A 24,149-nucleotide genomic window follows, 5' to 3' on the forward strand; every position below is an offset into this window, starting at 1 on the left:
AATTTTCGACATCTGTCATAGTCTTGTCAACTCTGATCCTTATCAACAGTAGCTGAATATCTGAGAATGCAAAATTATGAAAAGAATATTAAAACTAAATTACTAGAATTTTTCTTTCCTGGCAGGGTAATGGTTAACTTCAAAAAAATACTATGAAATGTGGATAAATTCATTTGTCTAGGAAAAAGACTTGTATTTCAGATTTTAGACACCTGTAACAGTAGCAGTTTTAATTAAAACTGATAAAAATAAAGCTCCTATTTGTGGGCTAAAATTGATACTGAATCATTTTCAAAGGCAGTTATGATTAAAAAAAGAGGGGAAAAGCTTTTGTTGACTATCCTTATAAAGTATTTGGAAACAAATTTTCATTGGTATAAAGATTAGAGAACAGGAAGAATTTTGTTTATTTAAAAACAGCATTTTGAAGTTTAAAAAGAAACCTTTTAACAGAGGTGGTCTGAAAACATAAAAGGCTTGTTCTCAATAAGCTGGTACTTGTTTGCTTTTAACAAAGGATATGGGTTTTCTCTGCAGGTATTCGTCCAGTTTTTTTTTAGATTGCCTTGTTTGATGGCAGTATATCAGAATTTAATAAAGGAGAATTTAAAAATAAGCTTGCTTTCTAAAAGAGTTCTTTTGGATTTTAACTTTTCTTGGTTTGAAATAGATGAAGTTATTAGAGTATCAGCTTGTTTTTCTTTTCTATATCTATATGTCATTTATAATAAAACCAGAGGTCAGTTTGCATAATACTTTGATACTTTGCAAGGGGATAAAAAGGAATTAAAACTTAATGATGGATCTGCCATGTACCCTTCTTGAGGGTACTTTTTGCATGAAAGTTTTTTTTTTAACTTTAGTATTATACATGACTTACTGTATAAAGATTGCTTTGTAGCTAGTAGATTAAAGGACTTTTTCTTTACTGTTGCATAAAAAATGAGGTTCATTTGTATGCTTGCTGCTTGTTGCAGAGGGATCAAAAATGGTTTGATTTAGGAATATTTTCTTAGCTCTTTAAGAGTATGATGTGGAGCCTTATGACTTGGGTAGTTTCAATAGCACTAAATAACAAGAATGGAAAAAAAAAACACCTTAGAATTTTAAAGCTGAGAAAGAGATACAGATTTTTCTCTGTTTTGGGTGTGACCTCTGTGAAAATTGAACAATTGAAAGTGGCTAGTGAGACTGGGGAATTGAATGTTTTATTGTGAAATTGTCACGTGTGGCTGGTAGCTATTATATTGGACAATACCACCTCAAAAGATTAAAATTTACCATTGAGTATGTTAATATTATAAAACTTTCAAAACCTTAAAACAAAAATCTGATGGAAATTCCAAAAAGGAAATAAGTCAATTTCACTAATTAAATTAGTTGCAAATAATTATAATTTAAAGAAAATCTAAGCCAGTAGGATGTATCAAAAAGAAAAATTACATAATTACTAAGTTAATTTCATCTGAAGTCTGCCAACATATTCATTATTAAAGGAAACCCCAGGTTATGGTACCATTAGAAGCAAAAACACTTTTATAAATAAACCATTTCTGATTTTAGAAAAAAACTAATAAAATTGAAATAAAAAGGAAACTATTAAAATATGATAGTTTTCCCCCAAAAAAGAAAGCAAACATCATATACTAATTGATGAAATACGAAGCCATTTTCATTCAAATCAGAAATAAGACGAATACTTCCTATCATTTACATGATCTCACTGTAATTAAACATTGTTTTGGCGGTTCTAGCCACTGAAATAAGTGAAATAATTGGTGTAAATATCGGAAAAGAAGAAAAATTATTTCTGTTTCAAATTACATAATAAGATTGTATTTGGCCCAAAGAATTTGAATTTGAGACTAATCTTTACATGGCCAAGACAATACTGTAGTTTGTTTCAAGGTGTTAGAAGTAAAGAAAAATACCAATCCCCCTCCTACCTTGCCTTTTTACATCTTATTTCCTTATCTGACATCTCTAATATGTTGCCTAATATGATTTCTAAGCATTTTTTGTCTTTAATGTTCAATTTACTTAAATTTTCTTAAACAGTTCTTTCTTTTCACTAAATACGGAAGTGAACCTTCTTATCTGACAAGTAGTCTATCAGAAGTAGAACTAATCTGTACTTAAGAATTACCTCAAGTCACTAAGTAAAAACTTGCATAAGTATACATTTAGCAGCCTAAAAACTGGTGAAATAATATAGGTAGTTCCTGACTTCTGTTTGTTAGACCACATGAAGTCCTATGTACATGAAGAGATGCTGAACCCTAGACTTCCTCGCCTAGTGAGGTACTAGTCAAGTTCCCCAAACCCTGCCCAGCTTGCTGCTATCACAGTTTCTCAGTGCCAATAGTATAGAAAGGAGAAGAGGAGTAAAACTTTTCAAAATATTATTTCAACCACATTTTGGGAACCAGGTCTATTTTCACCTAATGACATTTAGCCATATTTTATAGTCATGTCAATTTCAAAATGGGAAATACATTCCAAGTTTCAGAGAACCAATCTGCAAGGTTTTAAAAGACAACCTACAAGTTATGTGCTTTTTTTTGTATTTCTTATTCTAGAGTAATCTTCTGGAAGGGAAAACTAAGAATAGTGGCTTAATTTTTTTTCAGGTGTTAGGGGTAAGCATAATTCTGGCCAAATAGTTTCAACACAGTTGTAAACCAGGAAGAGGTATTTAGAACTTGTTTACTTTAAATCCTTCTGTTTGCTTTGGGACTTCTTAATACCGGTATTATTAGTGGGATAGTTTTACAGTTTGAAAGCAGTGACACAGCTAAAGACTAAGGCAAACAGGCATTTAAATTCTCATGTATTTCCTACTTTTGCTACTTATTTTTTTTTTTTTTTTTTTGACCTTTGGGCTAGGGAGGAAAAGAAATCAAAACGGAAATGTGGGCAGCTAGAGAAGCTTGTGCTGTGAGCAGCTCTTGGTTACACGAGGGAAGGAAACTTAAGATTTGTTGATCCTCTACCACGTGCCAGGTACTCTTAGAAGTTTTGACCTGTGGCAGGAGGAGCTTTCCTTATTTCTTCTTCTCCTTCTCCTTCCTTCTCCTTCTCTATCATATCATCATCATCATCATCAAATAAGACTTATATAGTGTGGTAAATCCAGACAGTACAAATGTTATAGTCTTAGAAGTAGTGTCTTTAGTGACTTGAAGAGAACCTGAAATTGGTTCTTGATAAATAGGGACAGAAATAGGAAACTTAAAAAAAGAATTTTTTAGCCAGTGAAAAAAATCCAGCCAAAGTAAAATTGATCTCTTATAGTCCAATAAAGTTATATTTGTTACCCCTTTATGATATGGAGGTAGTATTATAGAATATTAGAGCAGATAGTATCTTTGATACCCTTTAGACTATCGTGTTTCCCCCAAAATAAGACCTAACCAGAAAATAAGCCCTAGCATGATTTTTCAGGATGACATCCCCTGAACATAAGCCCTGGCACATCTTTTGAAGCAAAACTTAATATAAGACCCAGTCTTATTTTCGGGGAAACACGGTAGCAGTGCAGTCCAACAGAAGTAATATAGCTCACATATGTAATTTAAAATTTTCTAGTAGCCACATTAAAATAGCAAAGAGAAACAGTTAAAAATTAATTTTAATTGTATATTTTAATTAACCCAGTTATCCGAAATATAATTATGTCAACTGGTAATCAATGCAAAATTATTAGAGATAGTTTGCATTCTTTTTTTATGTGGAACCTTCAAAAATCCAGTGTGTATTTTGCACTTAGAGCTCAGCTCCATCCAGATGCTGACTTCTCATCAGAAATGCTTGATCTGCGTTTAGAGATGATCATAAAAATTGCAATTAAAAATGTAGATTCCAAACACTACTATTAAATTTTTTCCAGTAAATGAATTAAATACAAAAAACATATTTCTTTAGTATTTGCATATGTATTGACAAAACTGACTCATTTTTTTAGAACAATTGGTTTGACAAGCAAAAAAAGATCAGTTTCAAAACTACATCTAAGTTAAGTAAATTCACTAACTCTTGTAACAACTCACTATTATCAACATTAAATTCAAAGGGACATTATATAAACTGAAAATCAACTCTTAATTTATCCACATCAATAGCGTTTCTTCAATTTTTCTCATAGATTTTGCAGCCAACATACCTAATGATGTTACAATTAAAAATCTTCATATTTATTGAGTGTAAAATCATTGTTGATTTGTATTATGACTAGTTTAAATTTTAACATAAATCTTGTACCTGTCTAGCTGGTTCACAAATAAGCCTTTTCTCTCCCAGGGTCTTTAATTTAGCTCATTCATGTACACTGTGGTGTAGGTGGAAAATGTGAATTACACTGTGATGTTTTCTCTGTTACTGTTAAATATTGGCAAGTGTTTCTTCTGTTTCAAGAATATCTTGAATTACAGTTAGCAGTAAAGTAAATGTTTGTAAACCTTCCATGACTCAAGTAATGAACATTGGCAAAGAACTTGTGGTTATTAAACTCATTATCTTCTCTTAGTTCCATAAACTGGTGATGATTCATAGAATTTGCACATAAACTGAACAATTTTAGGCATCCGTGATGCAGTCTACTTCACAGCACAAATATTTTCAGTGTGTTATCATGCAGTGAAACAAACATAATAAGGGAAATAATTCTAGTAAACCCAGATTTTGACCTCACATAGCTCGCCCATTGTCTGTCTTGATAGAAAACTAACTTTTTCCCATCTAGCTGAAAGTGATGTAAAAGAATAAAAAATCCCTACAACATGAGATCGATTATTTCTAAGGTTTCAAATAGACAAAGACATTTCTTTGTAAATTTGGAAGTAATTTGAGATAAAAACATGCCAAAAGTATTAATTGGCCAGTAACTCTTATCTTGTAAAACTCATCTAAAGCTAGAAATAAAAGTATTTACAATTTTTTCAAATGTTGAATTGATTGATCTTTAATATTGTTAGAAAGGTCTATTCACTGACGGTTGCTTGGTGGGTCAATTGAGGATATTTCAGTTTTTGTAACCTACCCTCTTTAATCTTTGCTTCAAAATTTTAAACATAATTCCCTTAACTGAAATAGTCATTTAATTTTTCATCTCTACATCTAAAAATGGTTTTCTTTCTTGGGCAAGAATTCAAGCCATGTGATAGCTGATCAAAATTACAAGCTCAAATTCTTTAATAATCATTAAAAATTTTTTGTTGTACATTTCATTCTGATTTCATTGATTGTAACTAATTTCATTATTTTTTTCAATTACAGTTGACATTCAATGTTATTTTATATTCGTTTCAGATGTACAGCATAGTGGTTAGACATTTATATAATTATGACGTGATCGCCCCAATTAGTCTAGTACCCACCTGACACTATATAGTTATTACCATGTTATTGACCATATTCCCTATGCTGTACTGTACATCCTGGTGACTATTTTGTAACTACCAATCTGTATTTTTCTTAATCCCTTCAACTTTTTCATTGATTATATTTTGACTGTTGAGAGGCAGCTTATTAAATTAATATACGTTTGTTGAAAATGACTCTTAATATTGTTTATTTTATTATCTTAAAACTTTTTTTACAGCTGATTTGTTTTACTCTGTTGTTCTCCACTTGATTCTGCCTCATTCGTGTGCCTTCATTTGAAAATTAAAATTTTTTTCCTTCTTAATTTTTAAGCTAGAAAATAATTATATTATAGTTAAAATAATAAGTATTTCAGTTTACTACCAATTGCAATTTGCATAGGTATCACTGTAACTCATGTTATCTGCATAAAATATTCAAACAAACACATTGCGTGCTACACTGTTGCATAGAAAAATTAAGTGAATCATTTGGTTAACAAACTAGATTGGTGATCTGCTTATGTATAGTACTAGGAATGATATCCATCTGTCATGTGTACTGCAATACATCTTATGTGATGTAATAATAAAAGAAATATAGTTTTGCCAAAACCATAAAGCTGTCTTTAATGGAAAAATATTTTATACTGCTTCAGGTAAGTAAAATTGTGTATTAAAAAGTTTAAAAATTAAAATTCAGTTCCTCAGTTGCATCAGCCACATTAAAAAGTTCAGAGAGATGAAGCAATTAAACCCAGTTAAGCCAGATTAGTTAGAATGGAACAAGGCAAAAAATAAATCTAAATTACAATATATGGAAAGGTTACTTTAAGACATATGAAGTTAATTTTATATCCCAGGCTGAATCCTTTTCACACCAAAAATAATTAATAAGAAAAAAATCAATTATTTCATTTGAAAGAGTTTGTTTCTTTAAACAAAGCAACCACTTTTTTTGTGGAGTTAAGGGGTTCAGTTATATAGTAGGGCATCCAATTATGAAAGGTGATCTAAATTTCCTCTTAGACTTCGTTTCCCAGATGAACACTAGCATTTGGAGTGGTTTTCTTTGTTTTGAACTGAGGATTGTTTTATCTGACATACATGCATAAATATATGCAAACATGAAGTGAAAATGTAAGGAGGAATTAGAGTAACATGTAATTTCCTTCTTCAGTGAATGCTTAAGGTTCATGGAGGAACCAAGCACCTTAAGCCCAAATATAAACAGAGTAGACTTTGCCTTCTTAACATGTATGAAGAGAAGCAAAAAATTAAAACTTTTCATTTATTTAATTCCTTTACATATTTGTCATAAAACTGATAATTATTCTCCTGCCATTGCTGGTATTTGATCATAGAGAAATAGTTTAGGATGTAAAAGTAGCTTTTGCTATTTGTAGAAATGTGGGAATTAACCCTAGGAATTTGGAGAATAGCTTAGATTCTTGATTGACACATACATAGTCAATTAATGGGGCAAAGGGAGTGTTAAATAATTACATATGTAATATTTTAAAGTTTTCAAAAGCATTCATTTAAGATTTTGACTCCTGTGAATAAAAGGCACAAGCTATGCTTTTGTGTGTAATCGTTTTTTAAAAATTACTTTTCCCCCATCCTCTTCTCATTTTTTAATAGACTGGTTTCAGATATGTAAGAAAAGGTTTGTTGGATTCTGCTAGAGATGACCTAATTTTTACTAATTGCTGTGCATTCAAAGTTTTGTTTGCTCAGAATGGCAGTGTTATTGTCATTATTCTTTGGTAGATATAAAAAGTGGTTTTATACAAAGCTGTTATTCAAAAGAATATATTGGTAATAGCTCGTAAGTTGTTTTTGTTACAATTGGCCTTATCCCAGGAAAAAAAAAAAACGGAATGCTAATGTACATGTTAAAGTGTATTTTGTGTGATTCCTTTTATTATTTATTTATTGACTTGCTGAAGGGTCTCTGTCTCTCTGTCTCTCTCTCTGTCTCTCTCTCTCTCTCTCTCTCTCTCTCTCTCTCTCTCTCACACACACACACACACACACACACACACACACAGTATCAGTTTTAAAGAACACTTTAAACATCTTTCTTCAAAGCAGTTATCAGTTTCCTAAGAGACGCATCCCACTGTTTTATACTTTGTTTTCTTGTCCTTCGCATTGAAAATATTCACTCTTCTCAACCATCTGAATTCAATTTATTTTAATTAAATTATGTTTAAAGTGTGTAGCTTTATTTTCAGTTTTTTCAAAAATCTACTATCCCTACAGGTTAGTTACCTTTTCCCAGCTTTTCATTGAAATCTCTCCTCCCCCCAGTTTCCCCATTAATTTGAGTTGGGAAGTATCACCTTAAAGCTTTATGAATAGAATTGGTGCTTTTTAATTCATTTTCCATGTATTATACATTACTAAAAAGAATGTAACACATGTAGCAGCGTATTTCATTTTCAAAGGTGGAACTGAAGAGCTTTTGAATAAAATGTGAAAAGAAGCTAGTGTTCATTGCCTACGTGGCTTTTAAAAAAGGCTCATAAAAAACATTCCATTGTGGATTCCAAGTCCTCTTTAAACTCACCACCAACAGTAACTGCCTGCAGAGCCCTGTGATCGTATTGGCAGCAGCCAGGCCTTTCGGGGATTTCATTGCTGTGGTTTCCTCAAGCTCTTTACACACACTGATGAATATTTTTCTTGCAGTTATCGCTGTGATGATTTTGTGGTTAATGACACCAAGCTGGGACTGGTACAGAAAGTCAGAGAACACTTACAGAACTTGGAAAAGTAAGTAATAGACCTTGGGAAAGAAAAGGGATGGGTTGGGATTGAGGGGTCTTTCAGAATTTTTGAATGGGATTTTTGTTTTTGAGTTCTATAACTTCATCATGTTTTTAGTATGATTGAAATGTTAATAAAATAAGCCTTATATGTGGGTATCTGAAACTGCACCCATAGTTATTGGTCATAGCTCAGCATTTGTTTCTTTTAATATTTGTTATAAACCATATCCAAGGGCTCCGGAGCCTGTTTTTTAGTTATAACCCACCAACTTGTAAGCTACACAATTTATTTGCAAGGGGAATTTTGGGAGTGCAAGGAAAGGGCAGAAGACAATATAAAATCATTACAGAGTTACCTTTGATACTAGAAAATCCTTATCAAATGTATTATGAGGTCTTCTTAGGAGCACTAAAATTTATGCGTTATTTTTAAGGGAAATTAGGTTTAATTATATTATTGTCCACTTTGCATCTATGTGATAGCACAAGATCATAGTTTCTTCTTTTCCTTTTTTGTTGGGGGCTGTATATATGATTTGAAATTACAGGAAGCTATGAAATGCTTTGTCAACATAAAGAAATCAAAGTACTTATGTAAATAGGATTTCCTACCTATAGCCAAATAGGCCATTCAGTAAAACTCACTGGGCTCAGAATTCAAGCAGTTAGACAGAAACCCAAATAGCAATACCTTTGAAGCTACAGTGGATAGAAACCTAGCCCTGGAATGACTGCTGACTCAAGTGAAATTTGTGTAAATCACCCCGTGTCATCTAATTTATTTTGCAGTTGATGTATAAAAGGTATTATGAGAACATGGCAAAAGCAAACTTTAATGTAAAGACAATAGAATGTTTTAAAATTGTATACCAAGAGGAAATAACCTAAGTTCTGTAAGGGAAACACTGTTTAGTTTTGTTTAACCAAAGTCTTTATGTATGTCTCTTTAAAAAAGAGATTATAAAGCTGATAAGGGAAGAAGAATTGATTTCTTTAAAATCTAAACTAATTAAAACACTTTGGATTTACTTACTTTTTGGCTTGTCATCTTTGGGCCCCACTCTTTTTCAGAGTGCTTCCTCCCGTCTTTTAATTTGAACAAAGCAGCCTAAGCCCTATCTAGGATTAGAGAGACAGGTACGGATATACAGATCCGAAATATTTAATTTTATCTGAAATTGTCACAATGAACTGTGAAGTATATTCCTGCAGTAATTTATATAATACCACTCTTTGGTGGTGATATCATCATAAAGATTTTACTACCTTGATTCTTTGTTATAGAAGTGGGTAGCTACCAGAATACTTTTTTCTGCCACTTAATCACTTTCTCTCAGAAACAACTACCATCTTAATCCCAAATAAATTCATCAGAACTAAGTCAAAGGGGAAAGACGACGACATTCAAGAACCTGTATGCACTTATGCAGTTATCAAATCTTTTCTTTCCATTGACTACTTTATCAGGTAAATCATGTCACAGACCACCTGTCTACACTTCTGCTTGGCCCCACTGGAAATCTACCTTGCAGTCCTTTTCCTGTGTTGAAAAACATTACTTAAGCTCATTTTTGTGTTTTCAATCACAGGCTTTAATCTATAATGGAAGCTGCAATTTTTGAAAACTATAATTACATTTGTGTTTTACTTAAGACTATTCTACATAGTCTCTACAGCAGCACTTGCGATAGAACTTTCCGAAGTGGAGGAAATGTTCTGTCATCTGTATTGTCCAGTATGCTAGCTACCAGCCACATGTGGCTGTTGAGCACTTAAAAAGTAGCTAGTGTGACCGAGGAACTGAATTTTAAATTTAATTTCATTTTAATGTATTTAAATTTATCTAGCTACGCGTAGTGAGTGGCTACCATGTCAGGCAGTGTGGGTTTAGAAGATTCTGCCATTTTGAGACTCACTGATGGTAAAATATAATAACTTCTATTTTAAAAAGTGAGATGCTTTATGTCAGTTTAAACTAAAAGTTAACTATCCGGCATTGTCACTAAGTAGTATATGTACTGTGATTATGATTCAACTTCATTACTTACAGAATTTGTGAACGAATAGCTTAACATTGTAGCGTATGGAACAGGTCTCCTCTCACTTTGTAGGCACTGAAACACTGAGAGGAACATAGCATACAATTCTGCAGACATGTTTCCTAAGAGTATTTTTACATTTGAAGCAACTGGCTTATTAGATATGATGCTCCAACGACACAGTTCATCTGGAAATTCTGGAAAGAAAAGTAATTTAGAATAGCCTGGTACTTTTAGAAAATGGGAAAGAATTGGTGGACTTAAAAGTCTGTGTTGTTGAATGATTATTTTTACCTCCCTTAGGTTACTTCTCCTGATACATAATAATTTTAAAGTGACCCTTTAAAGATAGGAATTACTTTTTGATAAAAATTTTAAGCAAAATATCTCATTCATCAAGAAAAATGTAAATAGGGGCAGCCAGTTAGCTCAGTTGGTTAGAGCGCGGTGCTCTTAACAACAAGGTTGCTGGTTCGATCCCCGCATGAGCCACTGTGAGCTGCGCCCTCCACAACTAGATTGAAACAACTACTTGACTTGGTGCTGATGGGTCCTGGAAAAACACACTTACAATAAATAAAAGTTTAAAAAAGAAGGAAAATTTAAATAATTTAAATTCAGAATTTCTGTGCTTGTTAGGAATTGTTTTAGAATATCCTTTGTAGCATAGCTGGATCACATGAATTTACATATGCCTGTAATTTACTTGTCATTCCACAAACTCAGATGATACCATAATCTATTATGACAAATGAGCAAAACATGATACCTTTATCAAAATTGAGAAAGAAGTAAAACAGTTTTTGAGACTTAATGTTAAATCGCAGAATAATCACGTCAGACCCGGGTTTTCCTTTTGTTATGAGCAGTAGGTGTTCTCATTTTTGAAGCTTCACAATCAATGAGGCAGATGGAGTGGCGGTGGAGAGGGATTGTGTCACACTTTATTTACCTGGCCAGCTTGTCTTGGAAGTGCCTGGTGGTGGCAGCTTTCTGTCCCACCTTGCTGGAGGAGAAGTGGGGATTTCCGGGGGAAGTGGAACTCCTCAGTGACTTCAATGCTTGTGGGCTTAATGGGTCATTTCCTGGCCTGACTCAGCAGCCAGGCAGGGCTCCATACCCTAGACACTTAGCACAGCCAAGTTTATTCTTTAACCTGCTGTACAGTATGTGTGTATTAATGTCTTTGTGACTGTCTGTTTGTGTTTTAATAGCTCAGCTTTCACAGCTGACAGGCATAGGAAAAGAAAACTTTTGGAAAACTCGTCAATAAACAGCAAGTTATTAAAAGTAAATGTAAGTAATTACAGTTTATTCAAATATAAGAATTGGTTGAGATCTAGTCACTGCTTTATTACAACTTTAATATTAACGTTGCCCTTTATAAACTTTCCTAAGTGTATGCCTTGGGTTTAGAATATTTTACAAAATGTTTACCACTTGTACTGATGGTTCTTGACGTGGCTGAATACCCTAGTGAGCCCATCTGTCAGAACCTTTCTTCCCTGAGGATCACTACTGTATGCTTCTGCCTTCGCAAGCGTTTGTTCTTAACGGCTACTCACATACCCTATTACTACGTTTCTATAGGATCCGGAGATCCTTGCCTTCTTCTGATACATGCAGGCCTCTAGCGCAGAATCTGTGGGTCCGAAGTTTTGGTATTTTATTTCTTAGGACTTCATTAACACAACTTCACCAGTAAAAGAATATGCCGTCTCATTCTGGTAACCATCTGTTACAGATATATGAGCCATTCGTGGATTGGCAAAACTTAAGAAAATCACTAAATATTTTGAAATATACTAATAATTTTGCCCCGTCATGCAAAACCTCTCTGCTGTCATGCTAGCTATGGGTAGACACACACTTAATTAAAGTGTTATGATTGTGTGGAAGAAAGAGCTGAAGTGCTCTCTGGCCATCTGAATAATGGGCAGAGATGCTTTGAGTTGGATTGGTAGATTCACTTCCCAGATATGGTGCATTTGTAGCATTAATCAGCAAACCAAGCCTTAGTCTTTAAGGGAAATTCAGGTAGTTTTTTTAAGATTGATATCCCAATGCTAGGAAAACACATATTTAGTCATTTATGCATGGCTTAGAGTTAAAAGTTTGGAGACAGAAATACAAATAGAATCTTATAAAGGCATTAATTCTTAAACTTTATTTTAAGGTTCTTCCTAGTTTTTGCACTATGTACTGCGTGGTACCTATTAATGCTGATTTCCTCATAAGCTTCCATAAAATACTCCCATTTAGAACAATCCCAGGATCAGAAACAACCTTCTAAAAATATCCAGACACTTACACAGAGAGTAGAAAGAGAGTTTGAAATATTAATTGGACAAAAAAGTACCAATTCCAAATTGGCTTGATGCTAGAGTTTCAAATATAGGCCTTTGCTTTGGTGTTTGAAGTAGTTGGCCTTCTCTTGGCATTACTGATGACCTCTTCTTGTCCTATTTTATAGGGAAGCACCACTGCCATTTGTGCCACAGGGCTTCGGAATTTGGGGAACACGTGTTTCATGAATGCCATTCTTCAGTCTCTCAGGTAATGTTACAGTCAGAGCTTAAGTAGCTAATGTTAGTTTGTGGAGGAATGGTGAGAGCAAAGGCTCTGGGATCAGATCTGTCTCTGCCACTGGCTCTAGTCATACTGCTTGGGGCAAGTTACCTCAATTCCCTGTGCCTTAGTTTTCACATTAGTAAAATTGGGGATAATAGTTCTACCTCACAGGGTAGTTGAGACGATTGAATAATGTAATTTGTATAAAGTGCTCATTAGAGCAGTGCCTAGCAGTAAATAACTGTTAGCTGTTATTATTTATTTCCTATTGCTTCTTGAATAAGCTAGGGAAGACGCCAGCAACCTTTTCCGTAAAAGCCAGATTAAATAAATATTTTTGATCTTTGCGTGCCTCGTACAGTCTCTCACATATTCTTCTCCCCTCCCCCCACCCACTGCCCTTTTTAAACAACTCTTTAAAAGTGTAACAGCTCACTGGCCAAGGGCCAGCTACGGTGTGTGGGCTGTAGTTTGCAGATCCCTGGGCTGCAGGGAACCTTGTTCAAAGAATTTATTTCAATCATTAGTTGAGTCTTAAGTGTGGTCATGAGATTGGATGTTTAGAAGATCTTCAGAATGTAAGATAAGCAGTAAAAATAAAATGGCCAACAAGGCTGACCCAAGTTATATAGAATAAATTATTTTGAAAGTTGTCTACTTTTAGATTCTAATGAGGCATCAAAGGCCAGAATGAATTATTTTCCCAAGGCCCCGCCAAGGCTAATAAGGAGCAGAAGCCATATTGATCTCTCCTTAAAGGTATTGGCAGCTTATCCAGTTTTGCTCAAAGAAGAAATTTTAGTCACTGCTGAATTCTCCTTGTTACTCTGTATAGTGTATCTAAACAATATGGTTCATAGATTGTTTTTATTTGAGGAATATATTGAGCACCTGGAAACAAGCACCTGAGAATGAAGAAATGGTGACAACCTATAGATGGTGGGGGGAGGGGAAGGATTCTTTGGACAGAGATTTTGCTTTAAGATCTTTGTTCATTTCTACAAAGTCATCTATTTTTACTGGGGTTTTTTTTGGAATAAGAGGAAAACTTAATTTAAAAAACTGCAGTGCAAGCGATTACATTGAGTACGATTTAAATGAGAAATTGAAAGATAACATTTTCAAAATTTATATGCAGGTTTCATAGAACTTCCTTTACAGTCCTAATAAATTAAAAAAATAATTTTCTCCCCTTCCTTTTAAAATAGTAACATTGAGCAGTTTTGCTGTTATTTCAAAGAGCTGCCCGCTGTGGAGTTAAGGAATGGGAAGACAGCAGGAAGGCGAACGTACCACACGCGGAGCCAGGGGGACAACAATGTGTGAGTTCTAAGAATGTGTCCTTTCTGGCTTTGCTCTACAAAACACATGACTCTTACTGGTGGTTTCCATTGCATTATGTGAGTTTATAGGCACATACATTTTTAAAAACTCTTCTTCTGAAAATTCTGTTTAAGTACCTACCTGGTAATCTTAATAATTGTTGGAATTCTTTTATTTGTATTTACGTAACAAGATAAATTTAGCACTCTGTTTATTGAATCTTTGTGAATCTGGACATTCTAAAAGTTGACATCTATATATAAAATGCTGTTCTAGGTGTAGACCAGCGTGAATATCATTAGTCTTTGTGAATTGATTTGTCTGATAGTGTTAAGTAAACCTGTCCTGGGTAGTAAAATTAATTTGTAGTCATCAGATTAATTACAGGGCAATACAGTCATTTGTTAATTGATATGGAGAGGGAAAAAACTGGTTAAGTGATTGAGTATTCACATTCAGTGCAACCATGCTCTAATTGGGGTTTAGAAGATCTATCATATTATCATGATTGTAAGGAGCACATTTTTTCATATCTTAGCATTACTGAAGTCGGGTTGTGATTTATAATCTCTGTATATTTTAATGTAATGTTTTCCCTGCTTGCCAATCTCCTCTTCCACATACCCCATCCCCACACATTCCGAAAATCCATCTTATAATCTGACACTGTCCTGCCTAGGTGGCTGAGGGAGAATAGGACAGAACATATTCAAATAGTGTGCAGTCTGATTAGAGCCAAAATATGGGGAAACTTTAAAGCCAGGCATTGGAGCAGTGATGGAATGACATCACGAAAAGTAGTGTTTAGAGAGTTTACTTTGATAGCAGCATGAGCTAGAAAATGCCTGCATTCAAGGAGGCTTCACACTTTATAGTAATCCAGTTAGAGTGGATAGCAGTGAAATGAAGAGGGGGGGAAACACATAAGTGCACAAAACTTAAGGGAAGAATTAGTAGTACTTCATGCATTCATGTTATTTAGGGTTTAGTTACAAACTGTAGAAAATGCTTCTGGCCATCTTAGGCAGAAAAGGAATTTGTTGAAAGTCTGTTGGTGCGGTGTGCTAACCCTTACTGGATGGGTAGAAAGTTAGATCTGAATTTTGAGCATCCAGGGTACAGCCTTAGTCACCTGAGGACATCACTGCTTCTGTTGCCCAGTGCAATGCCAGTCCCCACCGCTGGCACTGCTGGAGTTGGGTGCTGGGTGGATGCTGTTGTCATTGCGGCCCCTGCATTCTGGACGATGCTCTTTGCCACCAGAAAGGATTTGGCACTGCCCCAGCTTCTTTGTGTCACTAACTCCTGCTTAAAGTAGGCAGAACCCAGGCCATACACCCTACTCCTGGCTGCAAGGGGGAGCTAAGAAAGCAAATATCTGGCCTTTCCAGCTTCCATGGTAGGAGGCAGGCTCTAACTCTCATCAGGGCTCTTAAGGTGGGGAATTCCTGAAACATAGGAAGAGGGTTCAGGTACTAAGAAGTGAAAAATATGATTTGTATCCCAGAGAGCTACTGGATAATAGGGGTTGGGAAAGAAGATGCTGAGGATTCTCTGAGATGTCAGTGAGGCAACCGTGAGTATGGTGGTTGTGTTGACAGAGACAGTCATTGAATTGAGGAGGTGTATCGGTTTAGCAGCGTACATAGAATACCAACATTAGCAGTGACTTAAATAGCCACCATTTATTTTCTCATGTAAAAGTTGGGAGTTATCCATCTCGGGCTGTTTCAGTCATTGGGCTCCTAGTTTTTTGTTCCACCAACCGTAGGTGGGGGCTCTCAGCCGCATAGTCCAAGATGGCGCTGGAAACCAGCATTTCATCCCCATTCCTCCTAGAAGGAAGAAGGAAGGGGCTCATAAGGACTGCTCTTTCTCTCTAAGGAAGTTTCTCAGAAGTTGGGCACACCTAGTTTTTTATTCCAAGAGTTCATGTGCCAAGAAAAGAATGGAAGTTCTATTCCTGTGGAAGAAGAGGAAAACATACTGGGGGACAATAGGGAGAGTACAGAGAGAAGGTTTACTACACACTGAGTTTGAAGTGACAAGAGGACATCCAGTGGAAAATTTTGTTGGAAACTGGAGAAACCCGAGTAAAAGCAGTTATGAGAAAATCTGGATTTGGATTTTCGAAAGTCATTGGTATAGAGCTTAGTGTTGAAGCTTTGTGGCCAGATGAACTCTCTGAGGCCGACGTGAGCAGATGGGCACACACTGAGGTCTGGGAAGTGCTCCTGGTGAGAGACGAGAAGGAGCAATGAAAGAGGTGGAGAAAGAGAGTCTATTACTTGTTTCGGGTTTTGTAAAATGGACATTCTCACGTAATTTGGTTTATATCTTACCCGTTACTTTATTGTGCAAGTATGGCAGTACTTTGGCTCAGAGTTCGCCGTGTGGTTAAAAAACTGGTTTTGTCACTAATGACTGCTATTTACATAGGTTTTTGAGATGCTCTTACTTAACTGTCAGACTCAGCTTAAAAGAGACTAAACCCTTTTTATGTTTTCGTTTTTTATTTATTATGAATTTTATGTAATTGGACATTATGCATTGAAATAGTAGTCTCACTAATGATAAGGGTATCATCGTCCCTTCCTCTTTTCCAGGTCTTTGGTGGAAGAGTTTAGAAAGACACTCTGTGCTTTGTGGCAAGGTAGCCAAACTGCATTTAGCCCAGAGTCCTTATTTTATGTTGTTTGGAAGATTATGCCGAATTTTAGGTAAGTGTTATTTAATAAGGATATTTAAAACATTAATCTTTGTCTTTACATTGTTCCTGAAATGATTTCCAATGTGGGAATATTCTAAATAATAAAGACTGGTTTTGCTTTTTTTTTTTTTTTTTTAAAGGAGAACAGAAGTTAGATATATCTGACTAGCACTAGACAAATGTTTGTTTAAATAATAGATGTTAGAAATGTCTTTAAGAAAGAGTAGGATATTTTATTGTTATAAAAAACAAAGCTCTTATAAATAATGTGCTCTAGGAAAACATACTGGACAAAATTTCCTTGATTCTTTCAAAATCTTATAAAGAATAATTACCATCATACATTGTCTTATTATTTCAGCTGAAAAAATCTAAATGTAATTCGTAGAAATCTGTCGTACTGTATTCACTGTTCTGGTCTGGGTTCTGAAGGGCTTAGACGACTGTGGTCAAGTCCATGGGGACTCACTTTCCAGAACATAGCTGGGCCCCATCCTATTGAGGCTGCAGTCACTGTATGCTCCGTGCTTGCTCTCCAGCCAGCCCTGCTGGCAAAGGATGCTCCCTCTTCTATGTTAGTCACCCCTGGAGGGATTCAGGTGATACTGTGTTTCCCCGGACATAGGACTTGGCCGGACCATCAACTCTAATACGTCTTTTGGATCAAAAATTAATACAAGACCCAGTCTTATTTTAATATAAGACCGGTCTTATTATATTTTAGTATAATATTTTAATATAAGACCGGGTCTTATATTAACAAAACCAGCATTCTCTAGTAAAACTTAGCATGCATCATGCTCTATTGTCTTAATAGTGGTTTAGAAATGTTTGCAGTATAGAGAAAAGTTTAAAAGGTAACAGCTTCAAAGAACTGTAAATTGTTGTGAGTGACTGTTGTTATCCCAGATCTTTGTTTTGAAGGAAACTTCTTTTATATATGTTATTTAAATCTCCTCTCAGGAGAGACTAATTTTATAAGGATTTTAGGATTTCCACTGATCAGGTTTGGACTTAATATAAAATTTCAAACATAATCACCTAGTTAGAGATTGAATCTGTATGTTTTATTATTATGTAAAAAAATATTTATTGAATGCCTACTACTGTGTGTCCCCGAAAATAAGACCAGGTCTTATATTAATTTTTGCTCCAAAAGATGCATTAGGGCTTATGTTCAGGGGATGTCATTCTGAAAAATCATGCTAGGGCTTATTTTCCAGTCAGGTCTTATTTTCGGGGAAACAGCATGTGCCTTGCACTTTAGATCTTTTATATCTGATCTTTAGTAAAGAATACAACAAAATTCCTCTCCAGGTAGGAAGTGTTAGCCCCATTTTAAATAAGAGCAACTTGTTCAATCTAATACATATAGTAGATGATATGACCAGTATTAGAACCCAAGTTTCTGTGGGGTTGGTTAGTGATAGATATATTCACCGTAATGTGTCCATGTGCCTGAATGAGGCCCACCCACTAACTTTTTACTCTTCTGCTTGGTCTCCATGGTGACTGAGGTCCCTCTTAACTGGGGATTTAGAAACAGTATGCAACTTTTATTCAATATGGTTCTACTTTTCCTGTAAATCTGCCAGTCTCTCTGCCTTTTCTAGTTTCTGTAGTGCAACTATGAGCGTGATTTAGTTTTTAGCTGCTCAATTTTACACATTCTAATATTCCTCCTGATAAAGGGAAAGAACTTTTGGAAAAGGTAACCAAGTTGAGGAATTTGACATGGAGTTTCCAGGGGGATTCATAATACACATGAACTCTTAAATTTCCTTCATGACTGATGAGAATAGGACACCTGTCTATTCTTGGCAAGGCTTTCTCTTAATTCTGTAATAATTGAGATTGTTCCCCATTTTCATGTAATGAAAACATAATTTTCTCTTGGTTGGATCCAGATCTTGAGTTACGTTATGGATACGACCCAGTGTGAGGCAAGGAGGTGGGACTTCTTTTAGGTTTGCAGGGTCTTAAACATTCCTATGCGGAAGTGCAACGAGTCTTGAATTATGTTTCTATTATATTTATAATCCCAAACTAAGTTTTTTGTAAAGTTTAGAAAGCCCATTGTCTTAGATTAACATATGACAGTGTCTAAGGAGTTTGATATCTTGTAATGAAGTATGAGGACTACGAAATACAAACTTGCATGTAAAAGTAGGAACAACTTTCATTTATTAAATCAATATTCTCTATGTAGTCAACAGCTTTGGATATAGAAACCATCAAAGCTATTCTTTTTTCTTTTCCCACTCAAATCAAGAGCCAGTTACCCAGCAGGGAAATAGTTCTTGGAGTTTAACCTTCTCAACATACATACAGTAGTTTCCTCTTATCTGAGGTTCACTTTCTGTGGTTTCAGTTATCCACAGTCAGCTGTGATCTGAAAATATTAAATGAAAAACTCCAGAAACGAGCAATTTATAAGTTTTAAATTGTACACCATTCTGAGTAGCGTGATGAAATCTTACCCCGCCCCGCTCTGTCCCGCTGGGATGTAGATTGTCTCTTTGTCCAGCATCTCCATGCGCTACTTTATCACCAGTAAAGTATGTATAGGAAAAAGCATAGCATGTGTAGGGTTTGGCAGTATTCGCAATTTCAGGCACTCACTGGGGGTCCTGGACCATGTCCCCTGGGGATAAAGGGGGAGTACTCTAACTACTTGGCCATACTTTTATGGCTTCTCAGTATGCCCAGTTTTTCCTGTCCTTTTCTATTTCATAAAAATACCTTAAAGTTTATTTTTTTAAATAGGCAAAATACAGATGATTCGAAATACAGATGATTCAAAAGATAAAAAAAAGGATATGCAATGAAACTTTTTTCTTTTACTCTGTTCCCCAGCAGTTCATTTTGTTTTCTGGAAACACCATAATTACTAGATTATTGTGTATCCTTTCAGTGATATTCTGTATGTGTGTTTACAAGAGTGTGTGTGTGTGTGTGTGTGTGTGTGTGTGAGCTTTTTAACATAAATGGTACATACCTTTTTTCCTACTTTGAGATGATCGATATTAGTATATAAATAGCTTTCTTAGTCCATTTTATGGCTGCATAAACTTCTCCTTTGTGGTTGTATCATAATTTGTGTAAGAATCTCCTACCAATGATTGTACAGATTGTTTCTCATCTTTTGCTGCAGTGGACAGTCTCATATATACATATGCCTGTATCTAAAAGAGGAATTACCAGCTCAAAAGAGACTTGACTTTCGTAGTTTTGATAGTCTCTTCTGCTAGCTTTTGCTTTCTTTAACGTGCTTTCATCTTATTGCCTCCATATCTTTGTTTGTCGTGTGCTTCCTGACTACAGTATTTGTCTTGTGGTCCCATCTCCTTTTTTAGGACCCAGCTTAATGCTAACACTCTCCAGGAGTCTCTTGATAATTTAAATCAGGTCTAGTATTTATTCCCTTACTTCCCGTATCACTTATGTACTATTTCTACTTTAATGTATAACTTGATTTAATATGTTTGTCTTGACTTCCCCAGAGTTTTATTTAGTTTTTTAAAAAATTAGTTCTTGTTGTAATTAACATTTAAAGATGGTGGGTGAGTAAATTACTTATACATTATTCTTATATTTGCTAACTATTCTACCTGGCTTTGTAGAATGTATAAAAAATCTTTGTATACAATAAATGAGTGTTTGCATGTGATATTTTAATTAAAAATAATCTTTATAGGTTTTTGTAAATAGAGAACTTTAAAAAATACTATACAGTTGATATTTTATATTTAAACAATATTCTTGTAACTAGGAATTTTGCTATTGTAGCTTTTCGTGTGTGTGTGTGTGTGTAAACAAAATACCATTTTTGAAATTTTCGTTTTCTGGTATTTTTGTCTTGCAGAAACTCATCCATGATTGGTGCCACATACTGGATAGAAATAGCTACACTTAACTGATTTTGGTTTTGTAGATAATTTGGACAAAACAATAATTTAGAATTCTTTTATGAATATTAAAGATACTATAATGTGAACAGAACTTGAAATTCTAGTATGTCCTAGGGATTTTAGAAGTTTGTTCTAGAATGATAAAATTTGATTCTATAGAGGCAGATCCTATTCTGATTGGTCTTTGCCATTTTTCTCATTATGCACTGGTACCGTGTCTCCCTGAAAATAAGACCAGCTCTTATATTAATTTTTGCTTTACAAGATGCATTAGGGCTTATGATCAGGGGATGTCATCCTGAAAAATCATGCGAGGGCTTATTTTCAGGGAAACACGGTGCTGCTAAAATACAACGAATCGTCAGTAATGTACAGGTGTAATCACTTACCATGGTGCATTGGGGTGTCACCCAAGGACTTGTGTGTGTCTGCTTGATTTTTGGGACTGTCTGCTTTTCACTCTCAAGCCAGGAGCAAAGTAATATTTTCTGTGGTCATTCTTTATTAGAGCATTCCTTTGTTTTTTAGGATTTGGGTAAATAGGGCTTTTTTGTCTCATCATGCCAAAGACTGTTGTGAAGAGCCAGTTGCCCCATGTTCCCGTACGTTGTACTTCAGCAGCGCCCCTCTTTCCCAGTCCCCTCGTTCAGAAGGGTTGACTCATGATCTTTTAGACCTTTTGTATTTGTAGTGTGCTCTCCAGTGATTATTTTTCACAGCATCTTTAGGACAGATTTTCTATAGGCATTAAGGAGAAGGAGGTAATCTTTAACGTCACAAACAGTGTTAAAATTGGAGCCACTGTTCTTTTCCTCTGTTTTCTCTTCTCTCTTAATACTGGCCTGTCACAGAGATAACGGTTGGTTCTTCATCCATTTCCTCACTGACGCACAAATACCTGTTTGGTTGACATCGCTGAAATAACTTGTATACAAAACAAAAACACTGCACCCAAATATGAGCAGTGTTTCCTTAATGTGATTACCAAACAAGAGAAACCTAACTTGACTGCAGAGGAAACTCTGAAGCCCAGATTGTAAAATTGGGAAATAATTGAAAAGATAACTGAAGTTTGTTGAATTTAACATACTAAATAATACTTATTAAGACCTTCAGATAAGTCAATAAGAGATTTTATTTAAATGTTTAAAAATGGAATAGTAAATGTCTCTTTAGTCAGAATCAGAAAATTTTCTCAGTCTTAGAAGAGACTGTTTTCTGGTAAAGATCACATATTGAAGCAGAAACCCATAAGTTTATAAAATAGCTGAGTATTCCATGATCTCGTGTAGGTGAAAAGTGTGTTTCTAATGGTAAAGGAAACATTAGAAAATAATATATTTTGATATAAGAAAAGAGAATCATGGTGTGGTTGGAAACATTCATTAATGTACATTGGGAAGATTGTTTTATAGAAAGTGATAGATATGTGTTTGATGAAAATGCAAATCAGCATCACTATTCGGTACTAGTTACCCATTTTAGAAACATGGTTAGATATCAGATTATTTTGGTGAGAGAATGAAACTTTTTTATATGTGATAAATTTTCAGATATGGCCTAAAATACTAATACTGTCTTTCAATCATGAAAAAAAAAAAGGATGTTGTGTGGAAAAAGTTTACAGCACCTCCTTAGATACATAAAGGAACTACAACTTTGAATACTGTTGACTGTGAATTTTAACATTTTTATTCATATAAATCTTATGAAGAAATACTTGAATATGTATTAATATTTAGTTGTTAAATAGTCCAGAAAAAGTTATAGTGTAATGCTGAAGTGACTTCTGATTTAAGTTCCATTGATTAGGCAGATTGTTTTCATAATTTATAGTATCCAGGAAAAATTTCAGGAAAGGAGGGAAAATATACTATATTGAGGGAAACTGGTTGAAAGAAATTTTGTTTATGGAACCATTTCCTGGAAAAGTGGTGGAAGTTTTGACTCAAGACCAGGCCCCAAAAAATTGAGATTTAGAGGACAGATTAAAGAGACCCTTCCATGCTGGCAAAATGTAGGCAGAAGTCTTCTCTATCCATAGTTTTATGAAAGTACTTTATATTTCATTGCTTGGTTTATTTTATCTACATAAACCTCTATGACCTCCCAACTGTACCAGCTTCATTTTTAGTCAGCCCTCATTTCTGTTTACTTGTCATTGATCTGTATTACTGTAAGAATTCAATGTAATTTCCTGTCTGAATTATAATGTAAAAAGTAACATTAAGACAATGTTGCTCTATATATTCAAGTTTTAGGATAGAGAATACTTGTGTATGAGTCAATTTAAAAGTATTTTTAAAATGTCCTTTGAATCAGAGGTTAGGATGCAAGTACAGAATATTAGACATCTTTAACTTTTAGATAATTTTTCTTTCCCTGTCAGCCAGTATTTAAAAAGTAGTATCTTCCAATCTAAAAAATTAGTTCTAAATTCCTTATTTCATATAGTGATGGTTTAGACCTAGTTTTCTGCCGAGTTTATGTGAAATTTTAACACTGGAGCCTCTTCTGCAGGGGCCAGTGGGATAGTGGGAAGATGCAGTCTACCCAGGAGACATGGTTACTGTCCCATCTCTGTTACTCTGTTGTAGGACGTTAGGCAAATCACACACACCCCTTTTTTTGCCCCCTCAATTCTCCTCATCTCTGAAATGAGGTCAGTTGAGATCACTGCAAGTCCAGTTCTAATATTCTGTATTTTCTAACTTGTTTTTAAGTAGAATTTTTTCTTGAGAAATGTTATGTGTAAAACATGGAGCAAGTGGGGATGACGAATCAGGGAGCCCAGCTGTGCTGAGCGCTGGGCTGCGGCCCTTCCCTGTGCTTTTCCCTCCCTGCCTGTTTGGCTGGGCAGGCGGGGCCTCTCCAGTGACAGACTTGTTTCTCTGTGTTTTAAGGGGTTATCAGCAGCAGGACGCCCATGAATTCATGCGCTACCTTTTGGACCACCTGCACTTGGAGCTCCAGGGCGGTTTCAACGGTGTTTCCCGCTCAGCAATTCTGCAGGAGAATTCTACTCTGTCTGCAAGTAACAAGTGTTGCATGTAAGAGTTAGTTTCTTTTCGTCTTTCTGGTGAACCTCAGACATTTCTGTTGGTGTTTTTGTTTGTTAGATTTATAATGGAAGGGGGGAGTTTTCCTGGCCCTTTGATGAAACGTTTATGCACTTGAACTTTGTGACTAACTGGACTGGCACGTCCCTCCTTCTTCCAGACCAGAGGCATCTTGTATTTGCATCTTGGTATAGTTCTGATTGTTATTTGGTATAGATTATTTTAAAAGTTAAAAAAAAAAAGAAAATATGTGTACAATTTAGCGTTTAGAATTTTTCCTCTAACTATACTGAATAATGCAAGGGAGACAATTTTCATATACTAAGATAATTATATTTATTCACTAAAAGCAAAGGCTTAACATAGTTTGAATGTGAATTTTCTAAAGCTTCATTTTGG

At 35.0% G+C, this 24,149-nt stretch overlaps 1 protein-coding gene across 4 annotated transcripts in view; it reads left to right on the forward strand.

Moving 5' to 3' along the window:
* The window catches only part of USP3 (ubiquitin specific peptidase 3), a 79,260-nt gene that overhangs the window by 31,582 nt on the left and 23,529 nt on the right, over nucleotides 1–24,149 (forward strand). For all 4 annotated transcript variants that reach the window (XM_019755364.3, XM_074327606.2, XM_074327605.2 and 1 more), the window contains 6 exons: nucleotides 8,058–8,141; nucleotides 11,391–11,472; nucleotides 12,650–12,732; nucleotides 13,956–14,069; nucleotides 16,677–16,790; nucleotides 23,595–23,741. In XM_019755364.3, the coding sequence (XP_019610923.2) occupies nucleotides 8,058–8,141; nucleotides 11,391–11,472; nucleotides 12,650–12,732; nucleotides 13,956–14,069; nucleotides 16,677–16,790; nucleotides 23,595–23,741 (624 nt within the window). The remainder of the gene's footprint in view (nucleotides 1–8,057; nucleotides 8,142–11,390; nucleotides 11,473–12,649; nucleotides 12,733–13,955; nucleotides 14,070–16,676; nucleotides 16,791–23,594; nucleotides 23,742–24,149) is intronic.

Source organism: Rhinolophus sinicus, chromosome 3 (assembly GCF_057876585.1).
Source record: "Rhinolophus sinicus isolate RSI-liver-muscle chromosome 3, RSI-T2T, whole genome shotgun sequence".
Lineage (NCBI taxonomy): Eukaryota > Metazoa > Chordata > Mammalia > Chiroptera > Rhinolophidae > Rhinolophus > Rhinolophus sinicus.